The 27,856-nt window shown below is 36.2% G+C and overlaps 3 protein-coding genes across 3 annotated transcripts; 2 read left to right on the top strand and 1 right to left on the bottom strand.

Moving 5' to 3' along the window:
* The first annotated feature begins 871 nt into the window (after positions 1-871).
* LOC108907232 (mucin-5AC) lies at positions 872-8,132 on the top strand. The gene is made up of 5 exons (XM_018710812.1): positions 872-1,282; positions 1,371-1,693; positions 1,747-1,922; positions 1,977-2,205; positions 4,353-8,132. The coding sequence occupies exons 1-5, from the start codon at positions 1,095-1,097 to the stop codon at positions 7,289-7,291; spliced, it is 3,855 nt and encodes a 1,284-aa protein (XP_018566328.1). The 5' UTR covers positions 872-1,094; the 3' UTR covers positions 7,292-8,132.
* A 3,356-nt stretch (positions 8,133-11,488) lies between these two features.
* Positions 11,489-16,987, bottom strand: LOC108907231 (translocation protein SEC63 homolog). The gene is made up of 10 exons (XM_018710811.2): positions 16,743-16,987; positions 16,115-16,446; positions 15,889-16,059; positions 15,622-15,828; positions 15,338-15,566; positions 14,837-15,130; positions 14,570-14,785; positions 14,245-14,513; positions 13,986-14,192; positions 11,489-12,021 (listed from the first exon to the last, which is right to left on the bottom strand). The coding sequence occupies exons 1-10, from the start codon at positions 16,861-16,863 to the stop codon at positions 11,791-11,793; spliced, it is 2,277 nt and encodes a 758-aa protein (XP_018566327.1). The 5' UTR covers positions 16,864-16,987; the 3' UTR covers positions 11,489-11,790.
* Positions 16,988-17,533: 546 nt separating this feature from the next.
* On the top strand, positions 17,534-27,371 carry LOC108907229 (60S ribosomal protein L4). The gene is made up of 7 exons (XM_018710808.1): positions 17,534-17,629; positions 18,017-18,197; positions 18,692-19,062; positions 19,346-19,445; positions 21,718-21,988; positions 26,867-27,026; positions 27,113-27,371. The coding sequence occupies exons 1-7, from the start codon at positions 17,627-17,629 to the stop codon at positions 27,266-27,268; spliced, it is 1,242 nt and encodes a 413-aa protein (XP_018566324.1). The 5' UTR covers positions 17,534-17,626; the 3' UTR covers positions 27,269-27,371.
* Positions 27,372-27,856: the final 485 nt, after the last annotated feature.

The following is a 27,856-nucleotide window of genomic DNA, read 5'->3' as shown; positions in this document are numbered from 1 at the left end:
CCTTAGCAAAGCGCATCCCAGGCTGCATAGCCGCACTACCCTACCCAACCATACCACACATAAACATGACACTACCCCCGGGGTTTACACAGACGAGCCGGCGAAGCAAGAAGAGCGCCAGAAGAAAGGGCCCTAGCCGGCGGGGCCCAGCCAGGACAAAAGGAGGTCCCACAAAGCGCCTACACCGGCCGCATTTGCGGTCGGGGTAGACGACGGATGGGGCCCACCTACGAAGGCTGTCCAGGCCTACACGAGATGAGGCAGGATAAAGAGGGATAATCCCCCTCGATCCCAAATCATTGAGGCCAATTTCTAGCCATAGAATAATGGCGGCGGTTTCTTGATAATGTAAGGTTAAATAGAGCAGTGTGTGAAATCGAGCCTCCACAATTCCAGCAGTATCGTTGTTAGGAATCATCAATATACACTATTTTATTTTCAAGATCATCACGCTCCACGGCGTCAAACGCGGAGACGACCCTCCCCTAGATAGCTCTTGAAATTATGAGAGTCAACTATAGATAACCATCTATTAGTGATTTTACTATCCACAACACCTTTATTTTCCATTTTGTTTCAATATCATAGATAAGATATATGTAATAGAACTTAGTATTTACTAATTTTGTTTCGAAACACCTCATTTATATTTTGGGGTTACAAAGGGGTAGTCACTCCAAGACGTGGAGCCTACTCTAACATGCTATGGAACAGTTCCGAGTTCCTCTAGGGTACCCAAGCCATTGAAAAGTGATGGCGAAATCAAGAAAAACGCCAAAATTCGCTTGAAATCGACATGCAACCATAGCGAAGCGAATACGCTTACGTCGATACGAATGCTCTTTTTTATATCGGCAAAGTCGTTAAAAAGTCAAATATTTCGAAATGGCGTGTTGTGGTGGAAAATTATTGTAGTATATAATTTTGCTTGTTCCAAATAATTTTTAAGTGCCGTGCGTTTTTAAAGCAATTTAAACTACAATTTACAACTGTCAGAATACACTAACTTTAAAGAATCGAAACAGCAAGAAACTAAGGAAGTATAATTTTTTAAGGTTAGAGCAAGTTGTATATATCATTAGCCAGAGAAAAAAATGTTTAATGCAACAAATATTAATAATTCTCCACGTTCAAATAACAAGGATTTATATACTAACATAAATGAGACTGCTAATGGGATATCCAGAAGTTTCCTTCAGCCTAAGATAACCTCTACACCATTAGTCAAGCGAGAAAGCATTTTTGCCACTCCGCCAAAACACAATGTATTAAGCCCCAGAAGGTAATTATTTAATTTATTCTCTTGCTTTGTATACTTTTACAATTAGTGTAATAAACAAAATAAGGTATTTTATGTTTTTTTATGACAGATATTCTCTATCGGAAATAGCAACGCCTCCCAGACAGAATAGGAGGGACCTCACAAGGGTCGTCACCACAGGTCCCTTGTTAGCATCTACAAAGTATAATGTTAACGTCAGTACTTACGAAGACACCAAGAGCCCGGGTTTGGCAGGCCGTATCGTACAGTATAATGAAGAAACGGAGCGTGAAAGGGAACATTCGAGACCACCGACACATCAAGCTAAGTATGGTAGTCCGGGATTATTTCCCGTGGTTCATCTGTTTAAGAAAAAATTACCAACACTAGATCAGAGACCTAAGAGAGTTACTATCAGGATAGCTTCACCAGGTATTGTAAATTCATAGTAGTTGAATAAGACTGCTTATTTTTTGTTGTTTTAGAGTACTCAAGGCACCATTCTCAGGAATACAACCGGAAATTGTTGGAGGGGATAGTCAAACCAAGTTCAGCGACGTTTAGGGCAAGCCCTTTTTCTCCCAGCCATCAATCTAGTAGCACCAGAAGTGTATTAGATGCTTTAAAAGAGATTTCAAGGAAGAGAATACATGCCAACGAGGTAAGAATTTGGTATGATTTATTTATTAATTATACTGAAACATAATTCTTTAAGGAATATGATTTGAATGAGGACAGCGGGAAAAGGTTAAGGACGATGAACAATGGAGATTCTAATAAAAGGCTGCGCGACGATTCTCCTTTGGATAAATCTCCGAGTCCTAGTAAGCCAACTTCAAAGAGAGTTTGCATGTATGACGAGTATGCGGCGTCTTGTTCTTCTACCGATTTTTCATTCAAGAAAGCAGAATCACTTGAACCAAAGCGCAAATCGATAAGCATCAGTAAGTAATTAAATTGTACTTGATAATAGATGAGATGTAACTTAGGGCGGAAGGAATTATCGAGATTTTAATTTTCTCTCAAATGCGGTGATGAAGTCCTTTTTAATCACAAAGAAAAAACGAATCAAAATTCGTTAATCCTTAGATTCCTCAAAGACGTCAAAGTTTTGTATCACTTTTTATATGTTTTTCTTATTCTTTGAATATTTTCTCTGTTGACTATTAATGATTTACCAAAAACTGAAAATGTTTGTTCCTCAAAGAAGTCAAAGTTTGGATAAAAAGATAATACTGTGGAACTTTTCTAGCTCGAATCTCCACAGGGACTGAACAGATTGCAAATTCTAAATCTTCAAATAGCTAAACTGGCAGATAGTGACCTGTTGTTCTGCACATGCTATGAAAGCGAGACGTATGTCGCTATTAGGCAAAACAATTTTTATATTAATATTGCGGCGAACAATCAGTACCCATGAAATAGCAGATCGCTCTCTGTCAGTTTAACCATTTGGAGGCATTGAATAGCAGTGAACATTCATAGATTTAATTAAATCAAAGGATCATTCGTCATTTATCCCAATATCAATCACACTGGAAGGGAGTTTACTGTGTTTTGTTATAAGTCTCTTTATATTGTCGATGAGAATTTTACTAATACCTAGAGTTCTATATTTTCTGTTGAGGAATGGCTGATCCAAGGAATTTTATGGATCAGTTCCAACTAGTCCAGTTCCAACAAAAAATATTTGTATCAAGGATCAATTCCAGTTCTATTAGTCCAGTCATTATAGAATGAAACAGACTGTTTCAGGAAAAAAATACTATTAGAAGATTCTCTGCGGAATATTGTTCTAAAATGTGTTATAAACAAAATATCAAAAAACCAGCTTGGGACTAGTTGGGAAACTTTATTTAAACAATGGTCAAAGTTCAATTGCTAATAATTAATGCAATTTTTATCGCAGACGCTTGTAATTCGGGATTTTTGAAGCTCTTTGCACCCTTAATAAGTGGTAAAAATTTCAGCCCGAAAGCTTCATTAGTTTGGCGGAATTTGTTATCTAAGAAGGTGCTGTTTTCAATTCATTTTTCCCAAGCTCGCAGGCGTTGTAGAGTTTTGATCATTAGTTGCATTTACTGAGAGTTTTTTCTGTAATTATTATTGTTAAATCCCCTATTTGTTTTTCACAAAGACGGCAAAGAAGGTGTTGGTCTCGATTTCTGTTTAATTATGAGCTTTTCATCATAACTGAGAGTACTAAATCCTTTTAATAATAAATAATCTACAATGTCCATGCAACTAAAGAAGTTGTTGAGGTTATATTCGTTTTTTGCGCCCATTTTATTTTAATAAATTTAAGTACATACCAGAGTAAAATGTAAATGATTGTTTTACTAATTAATTATGATTGGCTCTCAAAAATTCTTAATAAAAACTTAACATAAACACCAGTTAAAAACAAAAACGCGAGTACTCACAGACGACCAATATTTTTATTATGAAATACAACATTGCAACATACAACTGCGATCATCAAGGTGGTAGAGAAGGACTATATTGAAAGATTCTCTTGTTAAAAAGAGATGGAAGGTGGCAACAAGCCTCGACTGGTTAAAGCAGCTTGAATGTAGATATCGTGGCATCCCTTCAAGGTGACGCAGCATATAGAACACTGGTAATGGCTGGAAGCTTGAGAAAGTTAGCTGCCAGCGACTATAATGCAAATTCGGAGGGTGCGAAAAATAGTGAACATTTAAAAATCGTATATTTACGTACTTGAGATCTCCTTTAGTAGGTACCTAATGAGTTGCATATGAAAATAGATTTCTTAAATAATATTAATTATATGATGTAAAATAAAAAAACAAAAACAAAACTTTTGCAATACTATCAAAAACTGCAGAGGAGGCTTAAACTCCCCAGCCTCCTCTAACAAGCCGCCACTAGGTTCTTCAGTTTTCTGCCTTGGGTTCATTTCATTCAAACGTGAGATTAAATTCTAATGTTCATTGTCATGACGAATGATCCTAACGATTTATCTAAGTATTACTAATTTCATGCTAGGGCATTTGTTCTTGGAGTAGTTGCTTCCCGCAGTATCATCTGTACTTGAAAATGTCCATTCTATATTTAAACTTTTTCTCAGGTACACTGACGGATAATCCGAAGGAATCCAAGCAAGTCAAACTAATAAACGTAGAAACACAGACAGCGACCACCGAGACTGTTGAAAACACAGAACAAACTAAGCCGCCTGCAGAGGACCAAGGTAAAACTGAAGTCAGTGACGAATCCGTCGGTAAAAAGAAGAGCCCCTTAAAGATATTCGATGACGCTCCCCTAGAAAGGATAAGAAAGAACAGACTGGCTGCCCTTATGGGTAGTTTGACGGGTAAAGAACCTGTGTTGTTGCCGAAACCGGATTACGCAACCGTATTAAACTCTCAAGCAGAGAATCCAGACGTTCCCGACTCGGCACCTCCGGAAGTTCTCAAATCCACTGAGAAATCGCTAGTGTCGATCCTAGCTTCCCCTAAGAAGTCATCGCCGACGAAATCGAGTAAACACGTGCACTTCAGCGTCCCTGAGAGCACTTCCGAAACAAATTTAAGTTCTACCTCCGTTCTGAGTTTTCCTGCTACTTCGGTTGCAATCCCTGAGACGTCTGCCAGCGAAACTAAACTGACTTTTGGGTCTTCGAGTAAGACCAGTCGGGAAACGCCGGCACCACCTTCGTCACCGGTCGGTTTACAGTTGACTTCAGGCGACACAGAGAACGCTTTACCCGTTATCACGTTTGGCAGCGGAAGTAACTCGAGCAGTGCCACTTCTATAGTTTCTAAAGAGTCATCGACTTCTTCCATTGTGGCGGAGGCTCCTAAAACCGGCTTCTCGATCCCCAATTTCCAATTTAAACCCCCAACAACTGCCCCTCCGGTGCTAAGCACGACTTCTAATTCGACTCCAGCTGCTCAGTTAATTTTTTCATCTACGACTTTGACAGGTAATGCTCCAAGCACGACGAGTCCCCCCAAGAAAGGCGGTTTTAAATTCGATTTATCAAAACCTGTCAGTACTTCTGCTACTGCGACTATTAGCAGTGCTCCTACGTTTTCTTTCGGCAGTAATCCTCAGCCAACCGCAAGTAAAAGTAGTTCTAATTTTGCAAGCGCCGTTGTTCCATCGTCAAATACGCAAAATACTAAACCAGAAGCATTTAGTTTCGGTGCGAAAGCTGTAGTCCCAACAACCGCTACTAGTTCTGCTTTGGGGCTCTCGTTTGGTACCACCACTACCTCGTCTTCGTTAGGTGCAGTGGTAACTACCTCTGCCACGCCGACTTTTACATTTGGGGCTGCTAGTAGTGAAAATAAAACTGTTGTCTCGGCAGGGTTTCCCCTCACGCATAGTAATACATTTGGTGTTGCTAGTACTACAACTTCTGTACCAGCTTTCGGAACAAACACGTCCACTCCTGCTGCTGCTTCTGTTCCCGCATTTGGTCCTTCGAAAGCACCATTTTTCTCATTCGGAGCTTCGAAACCTACCTCTGTTCCGTCTGGCTTTGGGGTACCAGCAACTACAACCTCTGCAGTCACCTTTGGAGCTCCGTCGTCAACGTCAAACAGTTTTGGTACTCCGACTAGTAATTTTTTGAATACCTCGGCGCCCTTACCGCCACCCAGTTTTGGGACTGTTACCACATCCTCGACATTGAGTGGCTCTTTTGGCGCTCCTACCCCTTCGAATGCTGGTTTTGGTTCAAATGCTACGCCCATGTTCAACGTGAACAAAACGGTTTCACCTTTTGCGGTCACCACCAGTGCCCCGCCAGCTTTTGGAACGGCTTCCACAACAAACGCTCCGCTTTTCGGTAAAAATAATGCTCCTCAGTTCGGACAAGCTACGACACAAGCCACTTTTGGAGCTCCCACCACTACTGTTTCTTTCGTGTCTGCCAATGCTTTCGGGGCGACAACCACTACGACTTCCTCGTCTGTTTTCGGGGGGGCGAATAGTTCTTCAGTTTTTGGAAGTAAAAGTGGGGGTTTCGGACCGCCCTCGAATAACGCTAATATTTTCGGGGGGCCGGTAAATACACAGCCGTCTAACTTTGGGACGTCAGTGTCGAAGCCGATGTTTGGAACAGTGACAACCTCGCCTTTTGCTACTTCGACTAATACAACTGCGACACCATCGTTTGGGAGTAGTAACACTCCCGCGTTTAATTTTGGCGCGAAAACAACAGCAAGTTCTTTCGGCAGCAGTAATTCATTCGGAACGACCACAACGGCTAGTACTGGATTTGGAAACGCTGCGCCTCCCGCCTTTGGCGCTTCGAATTCGTTTGGGGGTCCTACTAATTTCGGGACCGGTAACGCTTTCGGGGCATCTGGTACTCCGGCTTTCGGAGTCGTCACTACAAGCACTCAACCCAGCAGTTTTGGTGTTACGACCACCCCCAGTTTTGGTACTGCGAGTACCGGATTCAATGCCGTAGATAAAAATTCTGTGTTCAACGCTTCATCAGCTCCTCCGGCGTTCGGAAACAACGCTGTGTCGCCTTTCAACCCGTCTACCACGACTCCTGGTTTTGGAAATACTGGTAATACTCCCGGATTCGGTGCCAGTACGGGAGTTTCGGCATTCGCCAAGCCGCAGGCAACTCCGAACCCCTTCGGGGCTCCCGCCTCGAACGCATTTGGTACGAGTAATAGTTTCGGCGCTGCCCAGCCGCAAGCGTCGAGTTTCGGACCGACGAATCCCCCAAATACGCAGAATGCCGTGTTTAGTTTCGGGGCTACGTCCCCGCCTAAGCCCCCGGGTGTGTTTTCGTTCGGTGCGGGGGCCCCGGGCGAGGTTCCCAAACCCACTTTTAACTTCACCGGTGGTAATACGGCCGTGCCAGCTTTCGGTAGTGGCGGGGCGCCTTCATTCGGGAGCAGCGGCCCTGCACCGTTCGGAGCGCCCAGCGTTCCGCAGTTCGGGGCTGCCCAGGCGGGGGCACAAGGTATGTTCAGTATTGGGTCGGGTTCTTCGTCGGGGAAGGCCAGAACGCATCTGAAGCCCAAGAGAAGGACTTAGGAATGTTGTAATTTTAACGCTGTATCATATGAATTGTACGTACATTATAATATAGTAGAAATTGTTTACGCTAGTGCTGTATGAGGAGTTTTATTTTTTGTATGCGACGTAAGCATGATGTGTTGTTACTGTTTTTATGTATATATTCGTAATTTTAATGGATTTCAGGGCGTCTACCTGAGTGGAATTGCTAGAAATTTTTTTATCCGCAGTTTTTTGCATTTATTTCAGCGATTCGATATTTCGTTTATTTCACTTTGTACAGCTGCGTCACTGAATGAGGGTAATTAATCGTTTATTTCAACTTTTCTTCGAAACTTACAGAGTGATCAAGTTTAAAATGTGGGTAAAACGAGAGTGCCTTGACAAATTTTGCCCCACACGTTGCACTTTTTGTCCCATATTTAAAAAGAGAACCTTAAAATTTGTGATATTTTTTTACACGAAAACGAAAAACAAATGCCAGCACTCGTGCGTAATAAAAAATAATGTGATCAAGTTTTATTCATCTCGTCTAAACCACTAACAAACTTTAAATCATTTATATTTGAAAATTGGCAAATTTAAATAAAAAAAGTTTAAAAATTTTTGTGTAAAAAAGTCTAAATTTTAAAGTTCTGGACTTAGGGGGTAACGCCACTCCAAAAGTTGGAAAAAACAGTTTCTTATTAACGAATAGTCTGGGAACAAACAAAAATTTTCTGATATACAGGGTGTTCCTAAATAAGTGTCGCAACGTAGAACTGTAAATTGGTCTTGAAAATAGAAACATATTTTCCTCTTCCATTTTTCTCTCCGGGCTTTCCTTTTCGAGATACACGGTGTCAATTTTTTGTTTAGTTTTTTGCCAGTCTTAGGAACCGTTTGAACTACTGAGCTTTTGTACAAACATTACCACAATTAATAGCTACTTTTTCGCATCCTTCTCGAATTCATTGGACGTGGTGGAGATTTTAAGGTATCATAACTTTTACGCCACTGGAAAAATTTAGATTTGACAGCAAATTCTAAAGCGCCAATGAATTTTAGACAAAAAGAGTTCTCTTGGTTCATTGCTCTAAAGTCAACCGTTTTCAGGAAAAATTACTATGAACAGAAACAAATATTTTGCTAACATTTTGAAAATATTTTATAATTCAAAAAATAGGTAGTAATAATTAACAATTTTAACAAAATTTAACAACAGATAGGATTTTAACTTAAAAAAACTTAAAAATAATTTTTTATCACTTTAGCGATTAAAATCTACAAAAACTGTTGTTAAATTTCGTTAAAAATTGTTAATTATTACTACCTATTTTTTGAATTACAAAAGATTTTCGAAACGTTAGCAAATTTTTGCTTTTGTTCATAAAAAGTCATTTTTCTTGAAAACGGTTAGAGCAATGAACCTCTTTTTGTGTAAAATTCATTGGCGCTTCAGAATATTTGCTGTCAAATGTCAATTTTTTCCAGTGGCGTAAAAGTTAAGGGTGAAAAACCCTTACGATACCTTAAAATCTCCACCACCGTCACGTCCAGTGAATTCGAGAAGGATGCGAAAAAGTAACTATTAATAGTGGTAATGCATGTACAAAAACTCAGTCCTGTAGTTCAAACGGTTCCTAAGACATTGGCAAAAAACTAAAAAAAAACGAAAGCCCGGAGAGAAAAATGGAAGAGCAAAATAATGTTTGCATTTTCAAGAATTTACAGTTTTCCTTTGTGACAATTATTTAGGAACACTCTGTACACTAAGAGCTAGGGAACATCGTAGGGAAATAAAAAAATGTTAATTCAATTTTTAATAATTGTTAATCAATTGAAAAACCTCTACGATGTTTCTTGAATTATATTATTGTGAACCTCTACAAAATTTCATGTCATTGAAAACTTTACGAGTTAAGTTTCCAGTCACTTAAAAAAGTGGTTTCTAGAAAAACAGTATTAAAATTTTTATTGCCATTCAGCATAAGAAATTCGTTACAAATATTCCTTCAGTCAGCGATGCCTGCACTATATAATTGGCCTTCTATATTGTTATTTTTTTTCATCCACTATTCAGCTCGATCCGAGATTCTGACTTCTATTTATAACAGCTATCGCGCGTGTTCTCACGAGTTACAATAAGCATTCCTTCAGCACTTTGCGTCTGGTACGCTCCCCCTCAAAAAAAAACTGCAACTTTATTCAAAAATCGATTTTTTCAAAATTCCAGTCGCTTTACCCCGCAAAAAGTGAAAAACTGTCAGGCCAAGAAAGTTGGAGAAAAATTTCACCTCTGCCCCCTAATTTTCGTTTATCTTTAGGGGTTTTCAATTAAACAATAAGCCATTTTCAGAAATTTCAACTTGATCACCCTGTATCTCAAAAACGAAGCATTTTCTAGCTTACAGAACTTTCCTATTTCGAAAAGTTCTTTTACCAGATAAAGTTTAGCTTATGCCTTGTTTGATTGCAACATGTGTTATTATAAATTAGTGCCAAAACACATCATATGTTTTCAATTTACAATATACGGGATGTTGGTATAAATTTGCTTCTGAAAAAACAAATTTATAGTAAAACGATTAAGTCGCGATATGTTTTTGAATGTTTTGAATTGTTTACGGCGAATTTTGAAATGGTTAGATGTCCTGATTCTGGAAAATGTGATATGTAGTTAGATACATATGTCTGTCATGCTTACAGATGCTGCATTAGTATGGTAGGTTTTGTTAAGGAACTATTAATCTTTTATATTTAATGATATTTATCATTCTTTTATTCTATATTTTGTCTGTTTCTATCGGTAAATGAATAAAAACTATTTATTGATTAGAAACTTGTATTTTCGTGTTTTTCCTCCCAATATCTAAGAAAATAAAAAAAATATTAAAAGATGTAGATTTTAATATTTCGAAAATGATTAATTTTAGAAAAAGGAATATTTCATAAAAGTCCACCCAAAATAACACGTAGAAACCAAAATTGCAATAATATATAGGATGTTCCATTTAAAATAAGCAAGTTGATGGCGACTTTCAGTATAACCGGAAGTGGTACGCGGACGCCATTATTTTAGTTGAGAAGAGTATGCTCGAAAACCCGGTATCCCAAATTTTCAAAATTCAAATCGAAGTAGTCTCTGAAATAATTCTAATGGGCCTTCACCGCTACACACCCTGTATAACACTTATTTTATATCAGCAAATTCAACAGATTACCGCTATTGTTATTAATTAATAAAATTAATTTGTGGTTTTAATTAATAAAATAATTTAACGTACCTGATATGTTACAGCAACTGTTCAAAATTTTGTCCACTGATATGTTAATACATTTGGGCCCGTCTTACCCAATTTCTACGGACTAACACAAATGTTGGCTTCACCATAACACAAATGTTATCTTGCTTCATCATAAATTAAAACGATGTCAATCAACTCCCAATTACTATACATGTAAGCCATTTTTGACATTTGAAAACTAATGTAAACACTATCGCAAAAACGTTACTACTAAAATCGGATGTCAGTATTTGGAATCGCCTGGGCCCATGTGGAGCGAGAGTGCATTGCTCAACACAAATGACACTAGAGGCTACAGTAGCCCAGCGATGTAAAAATGGTAAAATTAAATCAATATGATCAAGATAACATTAAAATTAAAACACGACATTCTGTTTCACCGGTTTGTGATTGGTGCAATTTTCGACAAGATTTTATTCAACCAATCAGCAATTGCAATATCTCGTGTAGATGTAACAGTTTGTCATTGTTCATTGTAAACGAATCATTAAGAAGGCTCTGTATTATTTAAAAAGTACCTACTTAGTACCAAAGTGAATACATTTTTTAACAATCTAGTTTCTACCAAATTGGATTCATTTTCTATATTTAATCATTTTCGGGACCCTCCAATATGATGTACCCATGGAATTGCATTCTCCTTACACCTCACCTGTCGCAGGGGTCTATACATTGAGAATAAGTCACCGTCTGCTATTTTAGCATTGGAGTCTAGAGTTTCGCCAAATATTTCAGTCACACTCTGTATTTTAGGTTCTCAAAAAGAAGGCAGCCAATAAAAAACCAAATTTATTTGAAGAATTTATTTTTTCATACAAATATAAATTACATCAAATATATCCCAAAAACCCTTCTCGTCATGCCTATCCAGAAACTTATGCACAAATCCTGATTATTAGCAAAGAGAAAATTATCTTTTTCGTTTACGCTTACACTTAAGGGTTACCGACTTTAGAAATAATTACTCGAAAAAAAAACTAAAAAATTTTTGCACCATACAGAAAATTATTTTACTAAATTCAATAATAATTCAAATGCAAAACCGCTCTCACTCTTACATTTAAAGATTACCAGAAACAAAATGTAAATTACAAAATAAATATTCCCGATAATATATTTAAAAAAAAATCACTTCTCGTAAAGTCGAGAATCATTTTTTTGGTAGATTCAGTGTTAAAACGAATAATAAACTAAATAAATAAGTATAGATTCTCACACGTGACCAAAAGTTTAGTCTTCCGGCAGGTCTTCATCGGTCGTGTACTCGGATTCGTGATCGTTATTCTCCGCCGGGCCTTCTTCCTCTGAATCCTCGAATTCCCACTGCGGGTGTTCCGTGATCTCGGCGGGCGCCTCCTTGACGTCCAACTTTATGTCTTTTTGTTGATCGAATCCTATGTAGGAATCCGATCGTAGACAGACTGTAAAAGTGTACACTCCGGGCCAATTGGGCGCCGTGAACTGAAACAAAATTCAGTATTTCAAGCAAAACTACTAGGATTTTTAACGACAAATTAGATGGTGACCTCGGATTTGACCTTCAACTCAATTTTCAAGGTCCCCTTGAAAATGTATACAGGGTGATTTACAACTTATCCAAAAAAATTCGGGAAAAGATGCGGCATGAGAAATGGAGTTAATATCGTAAAAAAATTTTTTGTAAAATCCTTAGTTTATGAAGAAAAAATATTGAAGTTATAGTATTTTTAAGCATTACATCGCTGGACAACTGTAGTCTTTAGCGTCATTCATAGTATACAGGGTCGGAAAGTCTCCATGGTTCATCGGCCGTTACGTGAGAGTGATAAAGCAAGTCATAGAAGTCCGTGCGATAGAGAAGGATGGCTATAATGAAGGCGTCTCATAGTCACCGCCCATTTCGCCCTTCCACAAATAAGAAGTGGATCTTATTTGTGGGATTTCTCTATCGCACAGATTTCTATGACTTTCTTTATCGCTCTCACGTAACGGCCGATGAACCATGGGGACTTTCCGACCCTGTATGTGGACAGCCACATGGTCTCAGCCACTCCGAGTACTGAAATCCGATTTTACAATCGTCGTTGCGATAGTGTTTACAATAGTTTTTTAGTATGTAGTTAGTGTCAAAAATGGCTTGCATGTATAGCAACTCCGAGTTGATGGGTATCGTTTTAATTTATGGTGAAGCAACATTTTGTATTATGGTGAAATAGGACAACATTTGTGTTAGTTCGTAGAAATTGATTAAGATGGTGCGGTGCCAAATGTGTGTACCCGTCGGTGGACAAAATTTTGCACAGTTGTTATAACATCAGGTATATCAAATTATTTTATTAATCATAACCGCAAATTAATTTTTTTAATTAATAACAATGGCGGCAAAAGGAGTTGAATTTGCTGACATAAAATGGGTGTTATAAAATTCTATTTATTCCTTTCCTTGCAAAATTGTTTCAAGTTTTTGTCTGTTTTTATCACACTTTACCGCCATGCCGGTCGCGTTGTGCGAGGTCAGATAGGCCAGTTTCCAGTGCCGTGCAGAAGTGTACTTTTAAATCACTTTCGAACTACCCTTTTTGGCTTTTTCTTTGCAAAATTGTATTTGTAAGTTTTTTTTTTGGGATAAGTTCTGAATCACCCTGTATTTAACACCCCATTTGCCGATGGAAAGTCAAATTTTAAGTCCGAGCAAGGGTAAGAATATTTTTCTGGCAGGTCCCTGAGGGTCATTTGGAGTAATTTTTCTCCCAATGACTTGACAAGATCGAATTGTGGAGAAAAATGTTTCCAAGCAATGTTTGTAGGGTTTTGAAGGGCAAATTAAATGGTGACCTTGGATTTGACCTTCGTCTCAATTTACAAGGTCAAACCAAGGTTAACTTGAAAATATATTGAACCCATGTCGACAATCGATAGAGTTCTAAAGAATAACTCGATAGGATCGAATTGTTTAAAAAAATAAAATTCATAGGATTTAAAACGACAAATTTAATGAATTTTCTGTAATTTCTTGACCAGGGAAATTCAACGTGCAAGGCTTGGAAGCACCAGCAAAGCAATTTCGTATCATCGTATAAAAATTGTAACAATGGTAACTTTTACCCCTCAAGATTGTGACGTAATATGTGCAAATGTGTGTGACTAGATTTTGATGCAAAAGTGTAACAATGGTAACGTATACTCCTCGAGACTATTGTGTCATGTAATTATAACGTGTTACGCAAATGGTTGGACAAGTTTTGATGCAAAAAATGTAACAATGGCAACTTCTAATCCTCAAGACTATTGTGACATTAATTATAGATATTACTCATTGCTATTACAGTTTATACGAAATGTTCTTTAGATCGACAAGGATAATAGTCATGTTCAGGTTCAACATAAACATTTGTAATTTTTTTTTCCGCTGTATTCAAATAAATCACCGTTTAGTGTGCACTTACCTTCAGATGAATAGTTTCCCTTTCAACAAGACTCGTGACGTGATAGGGTGCCGTGAGGAGCGTCCTGGACTTCCTGTCGCAAATGTATGTCCACCAGTATTCCTGCTTGTCGTACGGGAATAGCGGACAGTGAACGGTATGAGACGACGTCGACTTTCCTTCCAGCGATTTCTCCCTGTCGTGGATCTTACGGAATTTCTCCCACTCCTAAAATAAACAAATGATAACTTGACGAGTTATCAAATAATGCGTGTGGTACCTGATCGTCATCCTCGTTATTGAACTTATTATTATTTACAACGCTCTCGTCCGAGGACTTATCATTGTTCTCGTTGGTGTCCGCGTCGCTTTCATCGGATTTATCCGTCTCGTCTTCATCCTTTGCTTCCTTCACTTTGGGTTTTTCTTGTTTTTCCTTCTCCTTTTTATTCTCAGACGGGTTAGGCGACTCCTCGGCCTTCGGTTTCGTCGCGTTGACGACCGGTTTAGTGACTTGCTTGCTGGATTTCTTCGTTTTCTTCCCGCCACCTACAAAAAAATTGTATTAAAACAAAACTTTTCGTCGTAAAGTTGTTACGCCTTACCTCGTTTCTGTTTAAGCCACACGGGTCTCTTAACAGACTCAATCTCGGGTTCTGCCGCACCTTCCTTGGGTTCTTCCACCCCGTTCTCCGCAATCACCGGAGCCTCCTTAACGGTCTCATCTCCAAACAGGATGCTCATGTCTTGCCTCATTAAGGTTACCGTAACCGTCACGATGGCACCGGCGGTGACTTCAGTCGGGTTGTCGTCGTCCATCACTATAAAATTCAGTTATTACGCCTCAATACCGCAGGTTTCCGCTACTTTACCTTCCACTTGAATCTGGAAATCGACGTAAGGCATCCTCCCGAGCACCTTCATGACGTTCTCGTACTCCTCATCGGACAAATTCCTCAACAAGTTCCTACGTTCTTCGCCTTTGAGTTGGGCGAATTGCTGCAGGGACTTGATCTGCCTCCGTTTCGACATGAAATGTTTCATGTTGTCGTCGTTTATGTAAGGCAGCTGCAGCAGGGGCGACTTGAACTCCCACAGGCCCTGGACCACCATCGGGCACAATTTCATGCAATTCTCTACAGTTTCGATGCTGGGCAGTCTCGGAACTACAATAAAATTTGAACGAAGTATCAGTAATTTCGATTCAATGGTTGGAGACTGTGAAGAAATCAATGTATGATAAAATCGTTTATCAACAAGTAAAAAAGCCGTCCAAATTCAAGTCCACTCATAGAATGCCTGATATTAGGGAAAATGACAGGGTATATAAAGTACATCAAGAAAAAAAACATCATATTTGCAGTTTTACTTACCTCGCCTGGAATATGCCAGCAGGATGATCTGATTCACGCAGTTGACCTGTTCGTGAATCAAGAACGGACACTTTCCAATAATGTACCTCCGGTTCTGCTCCAACGTTTCGGGATTAAGGGGAATCCTGCTCAAATGTGCATGAATTATTGCACGAGCTTTAATACTGTACATGCAGCCCAAGGGGAACTCCTTGTTCTTCTCGTTGAGGTTTGGCAACTTTTTGATCAGCTACAAACAAATAGGTTACAAAAGAAAATTGACCTTTTTTTAAATAATATCTTACTTGCGGAAATTCGACGTTATCGGACTGCTGCTCCACTATTTCGGAGTTATGCTTTTTGTCGAATTCGAGACTGGCACCTAAGATCATTATGACCCTCTTCAGGGTCATGTTAGAAGTCTTGTGGAAGAAATAGTAATAAAGCTGCGTCGTCTCTAAAAGCACCTGATCGCTAGTGAATTTGATACTTCTATACCACCAAGTACCAACCTGAGAATGAAACACAATTGGACAAATATTTCAAATAAATAACTAACTATGTTTACTTACCACAATGGGAAGGGCGACCATAAAGACAAGAGCATACAAACCAAGCACCCAAACGCTGTTTTCTTTTTCTACAATCCAGGACGGCAAAGCTATACCGAAACTCATGGCACCGGGACCATCTGGATTGCCGTATTTCTCCCAGTTTCTCCTCGCTTCTTCATCCGTTAAAGCCTAAAACCATGATATATTACACATAAACTATTAATATATGTTTTAAGATCATTACTTGATAGGCTTTCGATAATTTCATAAACTCCTTTTCATTTCCTGTGTCCTTATCAGGATGCAGAATAAGCGAGAGCTTTCTGTAAGCCTTCTTAATTTCACTGTTGCTAGCACCTACGGGAATTCCTAGTATTTCATATGGATCGAAATTAGCCATTTCGTAATCGAACTGTGAGACTTTGTAGGCGAGTAGAATTAAAATTACCCAACCGGCTATTATGACTAACTTTATCAGAAAGTTCTTTGGCCCTTTCCAGGGCTTGGCATTTTTTAAATATTCTCTTTTTGTGATACATCCCGGACATTTGCATTCTTTACTTTCTTCTTGGGGATCTGCAAGCAAAAATTTATTACCAGCTATAGAATACCATATATAGAATTTTCTAGTCGTTTCGTACGATGGCTGAATTTATAGTCATGAACATATGGCTGACGTGTTGTTTAAAATAACCAAATTCAACACATCCAAACTTAACCTAAATCTGTTTCAAAATAATGATTATGTTAAAAAAATCTCTTGAATGGGGACTGTAAACCACTTTAAGAAAAACTCCGATAAATGCACGAAAGTATTATTTTATCAAACTACAGTAAAATGTCTCGTACCGTTAGAAAAAATATTTTCTTACCTCTCTTCTTCTTTCGTGGCCAATAATAAAATGTTGCTGGTATTAAAATTAAAGCTAGAAATGATAATAAGAAATAGAAAAATGTCCCTCCACTTTCATCGTATTGAAATTTTTGGCCCATTTTAAAAAATTTTCACTTGAAAGTAATTAAGGGCTCCAACGTGTCAAAAAATCTTTTAAATAACACTGACAGCCGCCATTTTAAGGAATTTACAGTTGGGAAGAGGTGGTTCAGAAATGTGGGTTTTTCCACCAGTTATTTACGGTTTTTCATATTCCGAACATTACCACAAACTACATTTTTACACATTTTATTTTATTAACAAAAATAAAAAACATAACATGCCCGAGGAATACTGAAGGAATTCCCGCAATAATATGTCTTTAACATTAAGTACTGTAATCTGTAGAATATCAAAAAATATTTTAAAAGATTCACATGGTATAACATATGTACACCAAATTACAGTTAATAATAATTTTAGAGTACAGCTACAATAATGCCATATTTGGATTACAATTCAAACTTGAATATTTAAGGAATAATGAATAATGTGAATAAACATATACATCATACCTACAAAGTAAATCAACACATACCAGATGTATAAATCTTTCACTAGACTTCCGTTTTATAAAATACTTTAATGCAACATTTCTTTACGAAGTGAAAGCCTTGAGTTTCTATAAATTCAATGGTGAAAGTAAAAAATTTTGAATAGGTGAACATTTAAAATTGCCGCTCGCGTTATACAGGAAGGACTGGAGCGCCTCATTTGGAACCAAATGAAAGCAACATAAAATTTACTTCCTTTTATATGGCGGACTTTGCGTTCGCTTGATGTGTGTACGAAAGTAAGAATTAGTTATAAGGATTACAAAATATGGTACGTATTGAACAAGTTTTTATCTTTAAATAGTTAAAACATTTTTAATTGTAAATGTTTGGTGAAAATTGAAAGTAATTATTTTGTAAAGTATGTAAATAGAAACGATGAAATTTTAACCACGTGTATTACTTAAAATTTCATATGGAATTGACAATTTTTGGTTTAGTTTTTACGTTCGCTCATTCCGGAAAGTGTGTTGTTTAAATACATCGATAGATATTTTGTATAAAAGTTCATTGTTTTCTGTATGATGATTTGCTTTTGGTCCGTGTTGCTGAAGCTTGGTGATTATATCCTTCAAAAGCGCTGATATAGTAATTAAATAAGATTTAATTGTGACTAGGCATCTACCCATGTTTAAACACATTAACTCTTTTTATTTAGTCGCTGTCAGCGGCGCGCCCCTTAGTAAGCGTGTACAATGAGAAATCTGAGGAAGTTAAGGGCACAACTGTTGCTTTACCAGCAGTATTCAAGGCCCCCATCAGACCCGATGTCGTAAACTTTGTCCACCAGCAGGTGTCGATGAACCATCGCCAGCCATACAGTGTTAGTGACAAAGCTGGTAAGTGAAAATATACAGGGTGAACCTTAAATATGTATATATATTTTAACTAACTATATTTAAGTACTTAGATATCAATTTTTTTAAAATCTGTTTATTGAGAATAACTGTCGGTGTGAAAAGTAAATTTTGGAGTTAGGACGTACATGTTACTGGTTGTTTTGGCACAAAATAATGTCCACATTTTTACAAATTCCATTTGTTTGGGTGTTCCATAATTGTGCCAAATAATATTGATGACTATAGGCGTTCCTTTCTGACTTTACAATGTTAGAAAAGGGCAGTGTTTATCAGACATTTTTTTTAATAATTAAATTAGATTTTCATAGTGTCTGGTGTTACTTATTTGTGGCAGTGTTAATTTTTTTTCGTTATTTGGCAGTTTTGCCACCATCCAATAAATAAAGACTCAACTTTTAACTGCATACATTTATTTAAATCAAAATAATTTTGTCAGCTTATCATTCCGTTATAATTCTGACGTCCCTCCTTAGGCCACCAGACCTCTGCCGAGTCCTGGGGTACTGGCCGTGCCGTAGCCCGTATTCCCCGTGTCCGCGGCGGTGGTACCCACCGTTCCGGTCAGGGTGCTTTCGGCAACATGTGTCGTGGCGGACGTATGTTCGCCCCGACCAAGCCCTGGCGTAGGTGGCATAGACGCGTCAACATCAATCAGCGTCGCTACGCTCTCGCTTCTGCCATCGCCGCCAGCGGTATCCCGGCCCTTGTCCTCAGCAAGGGACACGTCATCGATCAGATCCCCGAGCTGCCTCTGGTCGTGTCCGATAAGGTGCAGGAGTTTAACAAGACCAAGCAAGCCGTGCAGTTCTTGAGGAGGATCAAGGCATGGGCCGATATCCAGAAGGTAATGACGTACATCATGAAATACATTTTCAGTAAAAAAATCATTCGTGTAGATCGTGCTGTATTTTTACATTTGAGGTTTCTCAGGGTTTTTACCTTGGGCCCTTGTGTAATATAGAATGCATTAATGATATTTTTCGAACTTCAGTGATGATTTGCTTTTGGTCCGTGTTTATGAAGAACAATGATTTTTATTTTCAAAAGCGCTGAGATAATTAATGTAATCCCCGATCAATAACGAACCTCCGTCATTTTTCTCTTTAGAATGGTATTGTCATTTGTAGGTCTACAAAAGTCAACGGTTCCGTGCCGGTAAAGGTAAGATGCGTAATAGAAGACGCATCCAACGTAGAGGACCCTTGGTCATTTACCACAAGGATCAAGGTGAGTGAAATCAAGAGTTGTTTTGTGGTTTTTTAAAATATCTATAAATAGGATAATATACAGGGTGATTTGTGTAAACTGTTCGCTTCTCCATAACATGGTAATAAAAAGTTGTTTAATTTTAAATTTTATACAAATGATGAATGTATAGAAATTTTACTACTTTCAAATCTTGAAAATCATTCCATCTTTGAATATTTTTAACTCGAACGTGTGATATCTCAGTCATTGAATTTGAAAAATTTCTTTGTAGGAGACGTTTTGCTTCAAATTTAAGGGTAATGCTGAAAAATCACTTTGAAAAGTTTCTGCGAATGTAAAATAACGAGTAACTTTTACACTAAAAAAATGTCCGATGATAATTCTACATGAACCACTCTATACGTAGAGTGTAACTTTGAATTATGGCCAAAGGAGGAGACCCCCTAAGGCCGGTTTTTGGCTGAAAAAGTCTGAAAATTTTTTTTTTTGCCTACAGGCAATACTGAATTGTTTTCCTCACCCTCCTTTCCCCCTCCTCCCCCTTAAATGCCGAAGAAACCATCGCTTAGAGGAATCTTTAAAGAGCTTAGAGATGTGAAACACATTCAATTCCTATGAATCTTACATATGAAGAATTTTTTTGGTCACTGATCACGATTCTGGTCTCATCAGGAAGTTCAAAATGGCGGATCCAATATGGCGGACAAGAAAATTGAAATTTCTTCAAAATGCATGGATTTCTTTGTAATGTGGGGTTTTTGGGGCTATGCTTACAAATTGGGACTCTAAATCACGAAATTCAAAATGGCTGATTCAATATGGCGGACAAAAAAATTAAAATGTCTTTAAAATGCATGAATTTTTGTGTAGTACTAAAGTAAAAAAGAAAAAGATAACAATTATATCAATGCGTATGTATATGTTGACTTCAGAATCGTAATTAGTGACCCAAAAAACCCCTCGACACAATTTGTGCATTTTGAAGACATTTCAATTTTTTATACTCGCCAAATGGGATTCCCAAAGACAAAAACCCCCAACACAAAAATTCGTGGATTTTGAAGACATTTTAATTTTATTTTCCGCCATATTGCATCCGCCATTTTGAATTTCGAGATTTTGAGACCAGATTCGTGATCAGCGACCCAAAAAACTCTTCATATGTGAGATTCAAAGGAATTGAATCTCTTTCGCTTCTCCAAGCTCTTTAAAGATTCCTCTAATAAGCGATGGTTTTCCCGGCATTTAAGGGGGTCGAGGGGGAAAGGAGGGTTGAGGGGGTTGGTCCGTTTAGGGTAGTAGGTACTAAAAAAATTTTTTTCAGATTTTTTCAGCCAAAAATAAATTAGGCCAAAAACCGGCCTTAGGGGCTCTCCTCCTTTATATGGAGGTACCTTTGACCTTTAGAAACAAGGTTTTCTCAAGTTGCATCATGAGTTTTCTTTTTAACCTTTTTTTCATAATTTTTATACCTGATTGCTAGATTTCCTTTGATTTCTTGATTCATAAACATGTTTTGTTCATAACAGCACACAGATTTAACAATGAGGATACACAAACACACCACACCACCAAATGCCACTTTAAATTTTTCTATAAAATGAAATTTAGTAAAACAACATTTCAATTCCAGTAAAAACTAAACAAAGTCGAGAAATTACCAAGCCTGTTACAAACACTCAGTAACCATTAAACAGGAAACTAAAATAAAGCAGCGACATATTTCTCCAATTTATTTCCCTGAATTAACGTTGGCTGTATGTTTTTTATCCACTAAACGCCCTGTTGTCATATCCCATCAGGATGCTTTTTGTTAATAACTTGAAATATTTAAAAAAATATTGCAAATCTATTGGATTATACTGTTTTTATTTATATTGTATTTTTTTGGAACCAAAAATATTTATTTTAGCATACAAATTAAATTTTAACATTTTTAACACTCAAAAATTTTTTCAATTTCCAGCATTTCATTTGCATTGGCATATGTCAACTTTGAAAATATGTCGGTCATACAAAGGCAATTTGTTTTTAAAAAATTAATTTCTATTATAGTTTTGCTCTCAGGTTTAAAAAGGCAACAATAACATTTCATCAAACTGGGCCAGCCCAGTAACGGCGTAGACAAAAGTTTAACTGCAATTTAAAAAATGACGTATAACTCGGCCATTTATTAAATTAAAAAAATATATATTACATGTTAATATTCCTACAAAATTTGGTCCCTATTAATGTAAATTCTATAAATTAAATAAAATTTGTCATACGTTGATTATTGTATTGTGTCAAGGTCTGCGCCGTGCTTTCCGCAACATCCCCGGCATCGACCTATTGAGCGTTGAAAAGCTCAACCTTCTGAAGCTCGCCCCTGGCGGTCACGTAGGGCGTTTCGTCATTTGGACCGAGTCGGCTTTCCAGAGATTGGACAAACTGTTCGGCAGTTGGAAGACTCCATCCCTCGAGAAGAAGGGGTATAATTTACCCCAACCTAAAATGTCCAACACGGACCTGTCCAGATTGTTGAAGGCTGACGAGATCAAAGCCGTGCTACGTCGTCCACAGTAAGTATCGATGGCAGTAGTTTTTAATGGTGGGAAATTCTCGAGAATTTATTCTCGGAGGGAATTCTTGAGAATTTAAAAAATCGCCGTTAATGTCATTTTTTGTTTTGATTCATTTTGGTTTAAAAATTTGCAAAATTCTAGCAAATTCACCGTATTTTTGGGGTATTCTCAAAAATGTACTACGGGTTTTACAAAACTAATCTCATCTTTAATAATCTTGATTTACAGAGAATTTGAAAAATTTTCTTGAGAAATTCAAATGCAGATGAATGAAATATGTAATATTTAGCATTCCCATGTTTTGTTTTTTCTCTTTTTGTCGCAAAAATTTACAAAATTTGTTTTTAAACATTATTCTCAACAAAAATCCTAAAATATCTTCATTTAGTGAGAATTAAACAAATTGTCTTGAGAAATTATAATGTGGATAAATGACACGAGTAATTTTTGGCATTACCTTGTTTTTGTAACATTTTTGAGAAGATATTGCGGATTTTTTGTATTTCCAGAAAAATTCTTAAAAATTTTCATTTACCGAGAATTTGAAAAATTATAATGCGGAGAAACGAACAATGTAGTTTTTTACAGTGCCTTGTTTTGTTGTAAAAATTTTTAGTGAATTCAATATTTTTGTAATATTCTCGAAAGGTTCTAGGTTTTTCCTATTCTGAGGATAATTTTTGAAAATCTTCATTTAAAGAGCATTTGAAAAACTGTCTTATTATGATGCAAAGGAATGAAAAATTTAATTTTTGATGTTGCCTTTGATGTTCCTTTTGGTTAAAAAAATGTCAAAATTCACTAATATAAAAATTTCGAAAATGTGTTAATTCTTAGAAAAATATCTTCACTAGGATGGTCAAAAAAAAACGAATATTTTGTTCGTGTCTTGTGAAAATATGTTGGTTTATTATGTTTTAAGAGTCCTTTCAAAAAATCAGCTCAAAAAAATTTCCAAAATCGCCAAAAATTTATTTTTTTTTAATTTTTTTTCTCGTTATTTTATGATTTTCTAGGTTGAAAAAAATCTCGATTCTGAAAATTTCAAATCGATATTTTAATTTCTAAAGGTCACTCATAATTATTTTAATTTTCACAGTAGTGTACTTAAAATGTTTTCGAGTGACCTCTAAAAATAAATATCAATGAACTAATAATTTTTTTTTATTGAATTTGATGAACAAAAGAATAGAAATAAATCACGAGACACTTAAAAAATTTCTTGAGGCAAAATTTATTACCGCACTGTATCAGATATTCATAATTTTTTAATTTTTTAAAATTTAAGTGTTTCATGATTTAGTTCTATTCTTTTGTTCGTCAAATTCAAAAAAAAAAAAAATTATTAGTTCGTTGATATTTATTTTTAGAGGTGGCTCGAAAACATTTTAAGTACACTATTTTTAAAGTTAAAATAATTATGAGTGACCTTTAGAAATTAAAATATCGATTTGAAATTTTCAGAATTGAGATTTTTTTTCAACCTAGAAAATGATAAAATAATGAGAAAAAAAATTTAAAAAATTCAATTTTTGACGATTTTGGAAATTCTTAAAAATCTTGGGCGTTCTCTAAAAAAATTTTTTAAGCTGATTTTTTGAGAGGGCTCTTAAAATATGATAAACTAACATTTTTTGGGTATTTTGCCACTCGTGAAAAAATTAAAATATTAATGAAATGTACCAAAAAATATCACACTGAAAAAAAGCAGACATACAAAATACAAAAAAAAAAAAAATAACTACATCGCACACTTTAAAAAAGTTGTTAACGTTTCGAGAATCTATCTGTTTTAGCCTGTTTTTTTTTTGACTTTGTTTTAATTACTTTTGGCAACTTTTGTAATATCCTCGAAAATGTTCATTTCAAAATTTCGAATGAATATACAGGGCGTTTCAAAGTTGAAGTGACAAAAATCTAGAGGAGATTCCGTTCAGCAAAATATGTAAAAAAGTTCATATGAACTTGGGGCTATAATTGCTTTGTTTCCGAGGTACAATGTGTAAATTTTTTTTTAATTGCGTATTTAAAAAAAAATGCTTTAGCCGATTTGAATGAAATTTTTATGGTTTATTAAAACAATTAACATACAACAACTGCACCAATTAGATTTAATCCAGAATTTTCAGGGACGTACCCAGCGAGCAAGTCAATTTTTTATCACCCTGTAGTTCTTTTTGCAGTTTTTATGTAATATTCAGATAAACCCACTAAAAATAGTATATTTATGTCTTTTGACTCTTTATAGTGTCTCGCTTCGAAGCAGGAGGTTGTCAGTTTGAACGTTCGTTGTAATTTTATTGCTACTGATTAATTTAATAAAATGTATTTCTGAAAACAGGGAATTTGTTGTGCATTTTAGAGACAATGTCACTTCATGTTTTGTTTATATTTTGATAAAGAAACACTGTGATATTTTTTTGGATAAATTCCTAAGCATTGTTATTTTTCCTTATGGAGTTCAGAGACATGCCAAGGTCTTGAAAACGAAGCGAGACACTAAAAAGTGTCAAGAGAAACAAATGTACTTTTTTTAGTGCGTTTATTTGAATATTACAAAAACTACAGGGTGATACAGTAAAACTCGGTTATAGCGAGCATTCACGGGAACGCAAAATTTGCTCGTTATACGCGAGTGCTCGTTATAGACGTCGCCGTCGCCAACTATGCTGAAAATTATTGGACACATAATTATAGCTGCATTGCACTCGTATTTTTATTTCCAAACATATAATATTATTTATCTACATAATTACAATTACATAGCATTTATTATTAACGAAAAAATTCTGTAATATTTTTCTGCACCACTCTTTTGCTTAATATCTCCTGACTGATATTTCTTTGCAAACGATCAGCGGCATTTAAGAACTGCTCGTTTTCCGGATATTTGAATTCGACGTATGATACTATGGTTTTTAACGCAGAGACGGCTTCATGTGTCGAAGGAACTGTAACCTCATCGCTTCCCGTCTCTTCTTCATCACTTTCTTCATCTATTGATGGGTTAATCGCTAATTGTGTGATTTGAATTTCATTTGGGAATTCAGCCACTTCGAGATTTTCGTCTACCATGTCGTACTGAACTAAGTCAAAGACGTCAAAATCGGATATGTTGTTATTTCTACTAGTCATAACAATTTTTTGCGTTCATTTGATGTCATGTGCGTATAAACTGGTTCTACGATAACTCGTTATAGCCGAGATCACTGTTGCGCGGGACCAAAATCAAAGCTCGTAATAGCCAAGCCCTCGTTATATACGAGTTCGTTATAGCCGAACAAAAATACACGTGTTACATAGGGAATTCGGAAGGGACATTTCAATTTGCTCGTTATAACCAAGTGCTCGTTATATCCCCTGCTCGTTATAAGCGAGTTCAACTGTATTTTCTATATAAAAAAAACTACTTGCTCACTAGGTATGCCTCTGAAAATTCTGGATCAAATTTAATTGGTCCAGTTGAGGTATGATAATTGTTTTAATAAACCGTAAAAATTTAATTCAAATCAGATAAAGCGTCTCAAAAACGAAACACTTGCGGACAAAGGTTTATATGAACTTTGTTATGTATTTTGCTGAGTGGAATCTCCCCTAGGCTTTTGTCATTTCAACTCTGAAACACCCGGTATAAAGTACTAAACTACTACTAAAAATATAGTGATATAGGAAAAAAATTTTTAAGAGACATTTTTTTTCCTGTTGCGCATAAACAGCGAAGTTAACCTAAAAAATTCATAAAAGTCAAAAAAACGGGTTTTTGCTAATAAAAAAAACTCGAACTTTAATCGATAAAAGTTAAATGAGAATGTTGTAACTATTAAAAAAAACCTATCGATTCGTATTTTTAAATATATTGATTGCTACATTACTTTTCGAGATATATCAAAGAAACCGTAAAAAATCGACCTTTTTTGTTTTATGCTGTATCTTTTGCAAAATTTGAAACTTGTTACTTACTAATGCACATTTACAGCAAGTAACAAACCTTAATTTGCAAGAGATACTGCAAAAACAGAAAGTCGATTTTTGACGGTTTTTCAATCAATCAATCATTCAGCAATCAATATAGTTAAAAATACGAATTGATAGGTTTTTTTAATAGTTACAACTTTCCCCTTTAACTTTTTACGATTGGAGTTCGTTTTTTTATTAGCAAAAAAAACGTTTTTTTTTAATTTTATGAATTTTTTAGGTTAACATCGCCGTTTATGCGCCACAGGAAATATGTACACTATCTTTCTTAGAATTTTTTTTCCTATATCACTATATTTTTTGTAAGCTATTCTACCTATTGATTGGACTATACGGTGAAACCATCCCCCTTATTGTGCCGTCTTATTTATGCAACGAAATGTCAAACTACTAATTACTATTTTTATTTATAGTTTTAAATTGTGATTTGTTTATTTACCAGTTTAGTGATAATTTACTTTAGTAAGTTAAAATATTAGTCCACAATTTATTAAAATAAGATTTAGGTACATCTAAAAAAAAAAAATTAATTTTGTCAAGAATGAAAAAAATGCTTTGCAAGTATTATAATTAGATCAAAACATTCTATAGACAAAATAATAGTTTTCAACCGCAAATAAATAAAAAATAATGAAAATTCAAATTCTGCTGCAACAAAGTTAGGGAGATTTGTACGAAACAATGTGCCGGAAACGTAAAAATCCTATCTTAAATCCTCATTCTCAAAAATGGTTAATATCTTTAGTAATCTAAGTTTTTCATGATGAAACAAATTTAGAGCATTGGGTTATGAAAATAATTCCATGATTACCTGTTGACATCTGACGTTTGAATTGCATAAAAATAACATCGAATCAAATCGGGGACGTTTTCAATATTTCCTTTTTTTTTTTCAAACAGGAAGAAGGTTGTTCGTCGCGTACGTCGTCTTAATCCACTCAACAATACCAGAGCCCTATTGAAGTTGAATCCGTACGCTGCCGTTCTTAAACGTCAGGCTATTTTGACAGCCGAAAAGAGGCAGTTGGTGAGGGACGAGCAGTTGGCCAAAAAACGTGGAGTAAGTAATAATTATTCTATTTTTTTTTTTTAATTTGCAGCGTATCGATTTATGTTGTTCTATTTTTTTGATTATTTTCTTTTAAGATTACTTTGTCTCCGGAGAGCGCGGTGATCAGATCGGCCAAGTTGCAGGCCAGGAGGAGAGCACAGATCCTGAAGAATAAGGCCAATCCGAAGAAGGCTAAGGGATCGGCCAAGGCACCGGCTAAGGCCCCAGCCAAGGGTCCGGCTAAGAAATAAGCTTTGTGGCTGCGGTTCTTGCGTATATCTTGGATTTTATGCAGTGACCGTGGTGGCTAGGTTTATTTGTTGTAATTATAAAATAAAAATTTATAAAAACTGCCTTGCTTGTTTTATTGAAAATCCACCACGATACACTGTTCCGGCTTTGATAACAAAAAAGGTTTTTTTCCAACAAAAAATCGAAATGCGAGTTGTACCAAACTGAACTGGTATAGGACATAGCTAATATGACGCGAAAGACGGCCACTTCTGATGAGAGAAACTAGATGGCTTCAACAACAAATTATTTCAAAGACGATAATAAATTTAAAGGAGCTAAATTTATTGCAAATGAAAAGTTGTATAAGGGTTTGGCATTTGTTGGTGCCCCTAATGACGTAATGGTCAGAAAATATTCGCTAGTTTATGAGAAATAAAATTTTTGAGAAACTTTATGGCTAAAAACTTTTTTAGATCAAAACGAATATTTAAAATATGTCGTTAGGAAATTGGAGGTTTTCTGAAGGTACCTTAACAAAATTCCAGTCTAGAAATGGTTTAATATTTAAATGCATCATATTTGAAAATCAAGAATTCACCGACCGC

This window comes from Anoplophora glabripennis, unplaced genomic scaffold (assembly GCF_000390285.2).
Source record: "Anoplophora glabripennis isolate ALB-LARVAE unplaced genomic scaffold, Agla_2.0 scaffold249, whole genome shotgun sequence".
NCBI classification, from domain to species: Eukaryota; Metazoa; Arthropoda; class Insecta; order Coleoptera; family Cerambycidae; genus Anoplophora; species Anoplophora glabripennis.
This window is presented reverse-complemented; position numbering and strand designations above follow the sequence as displayed.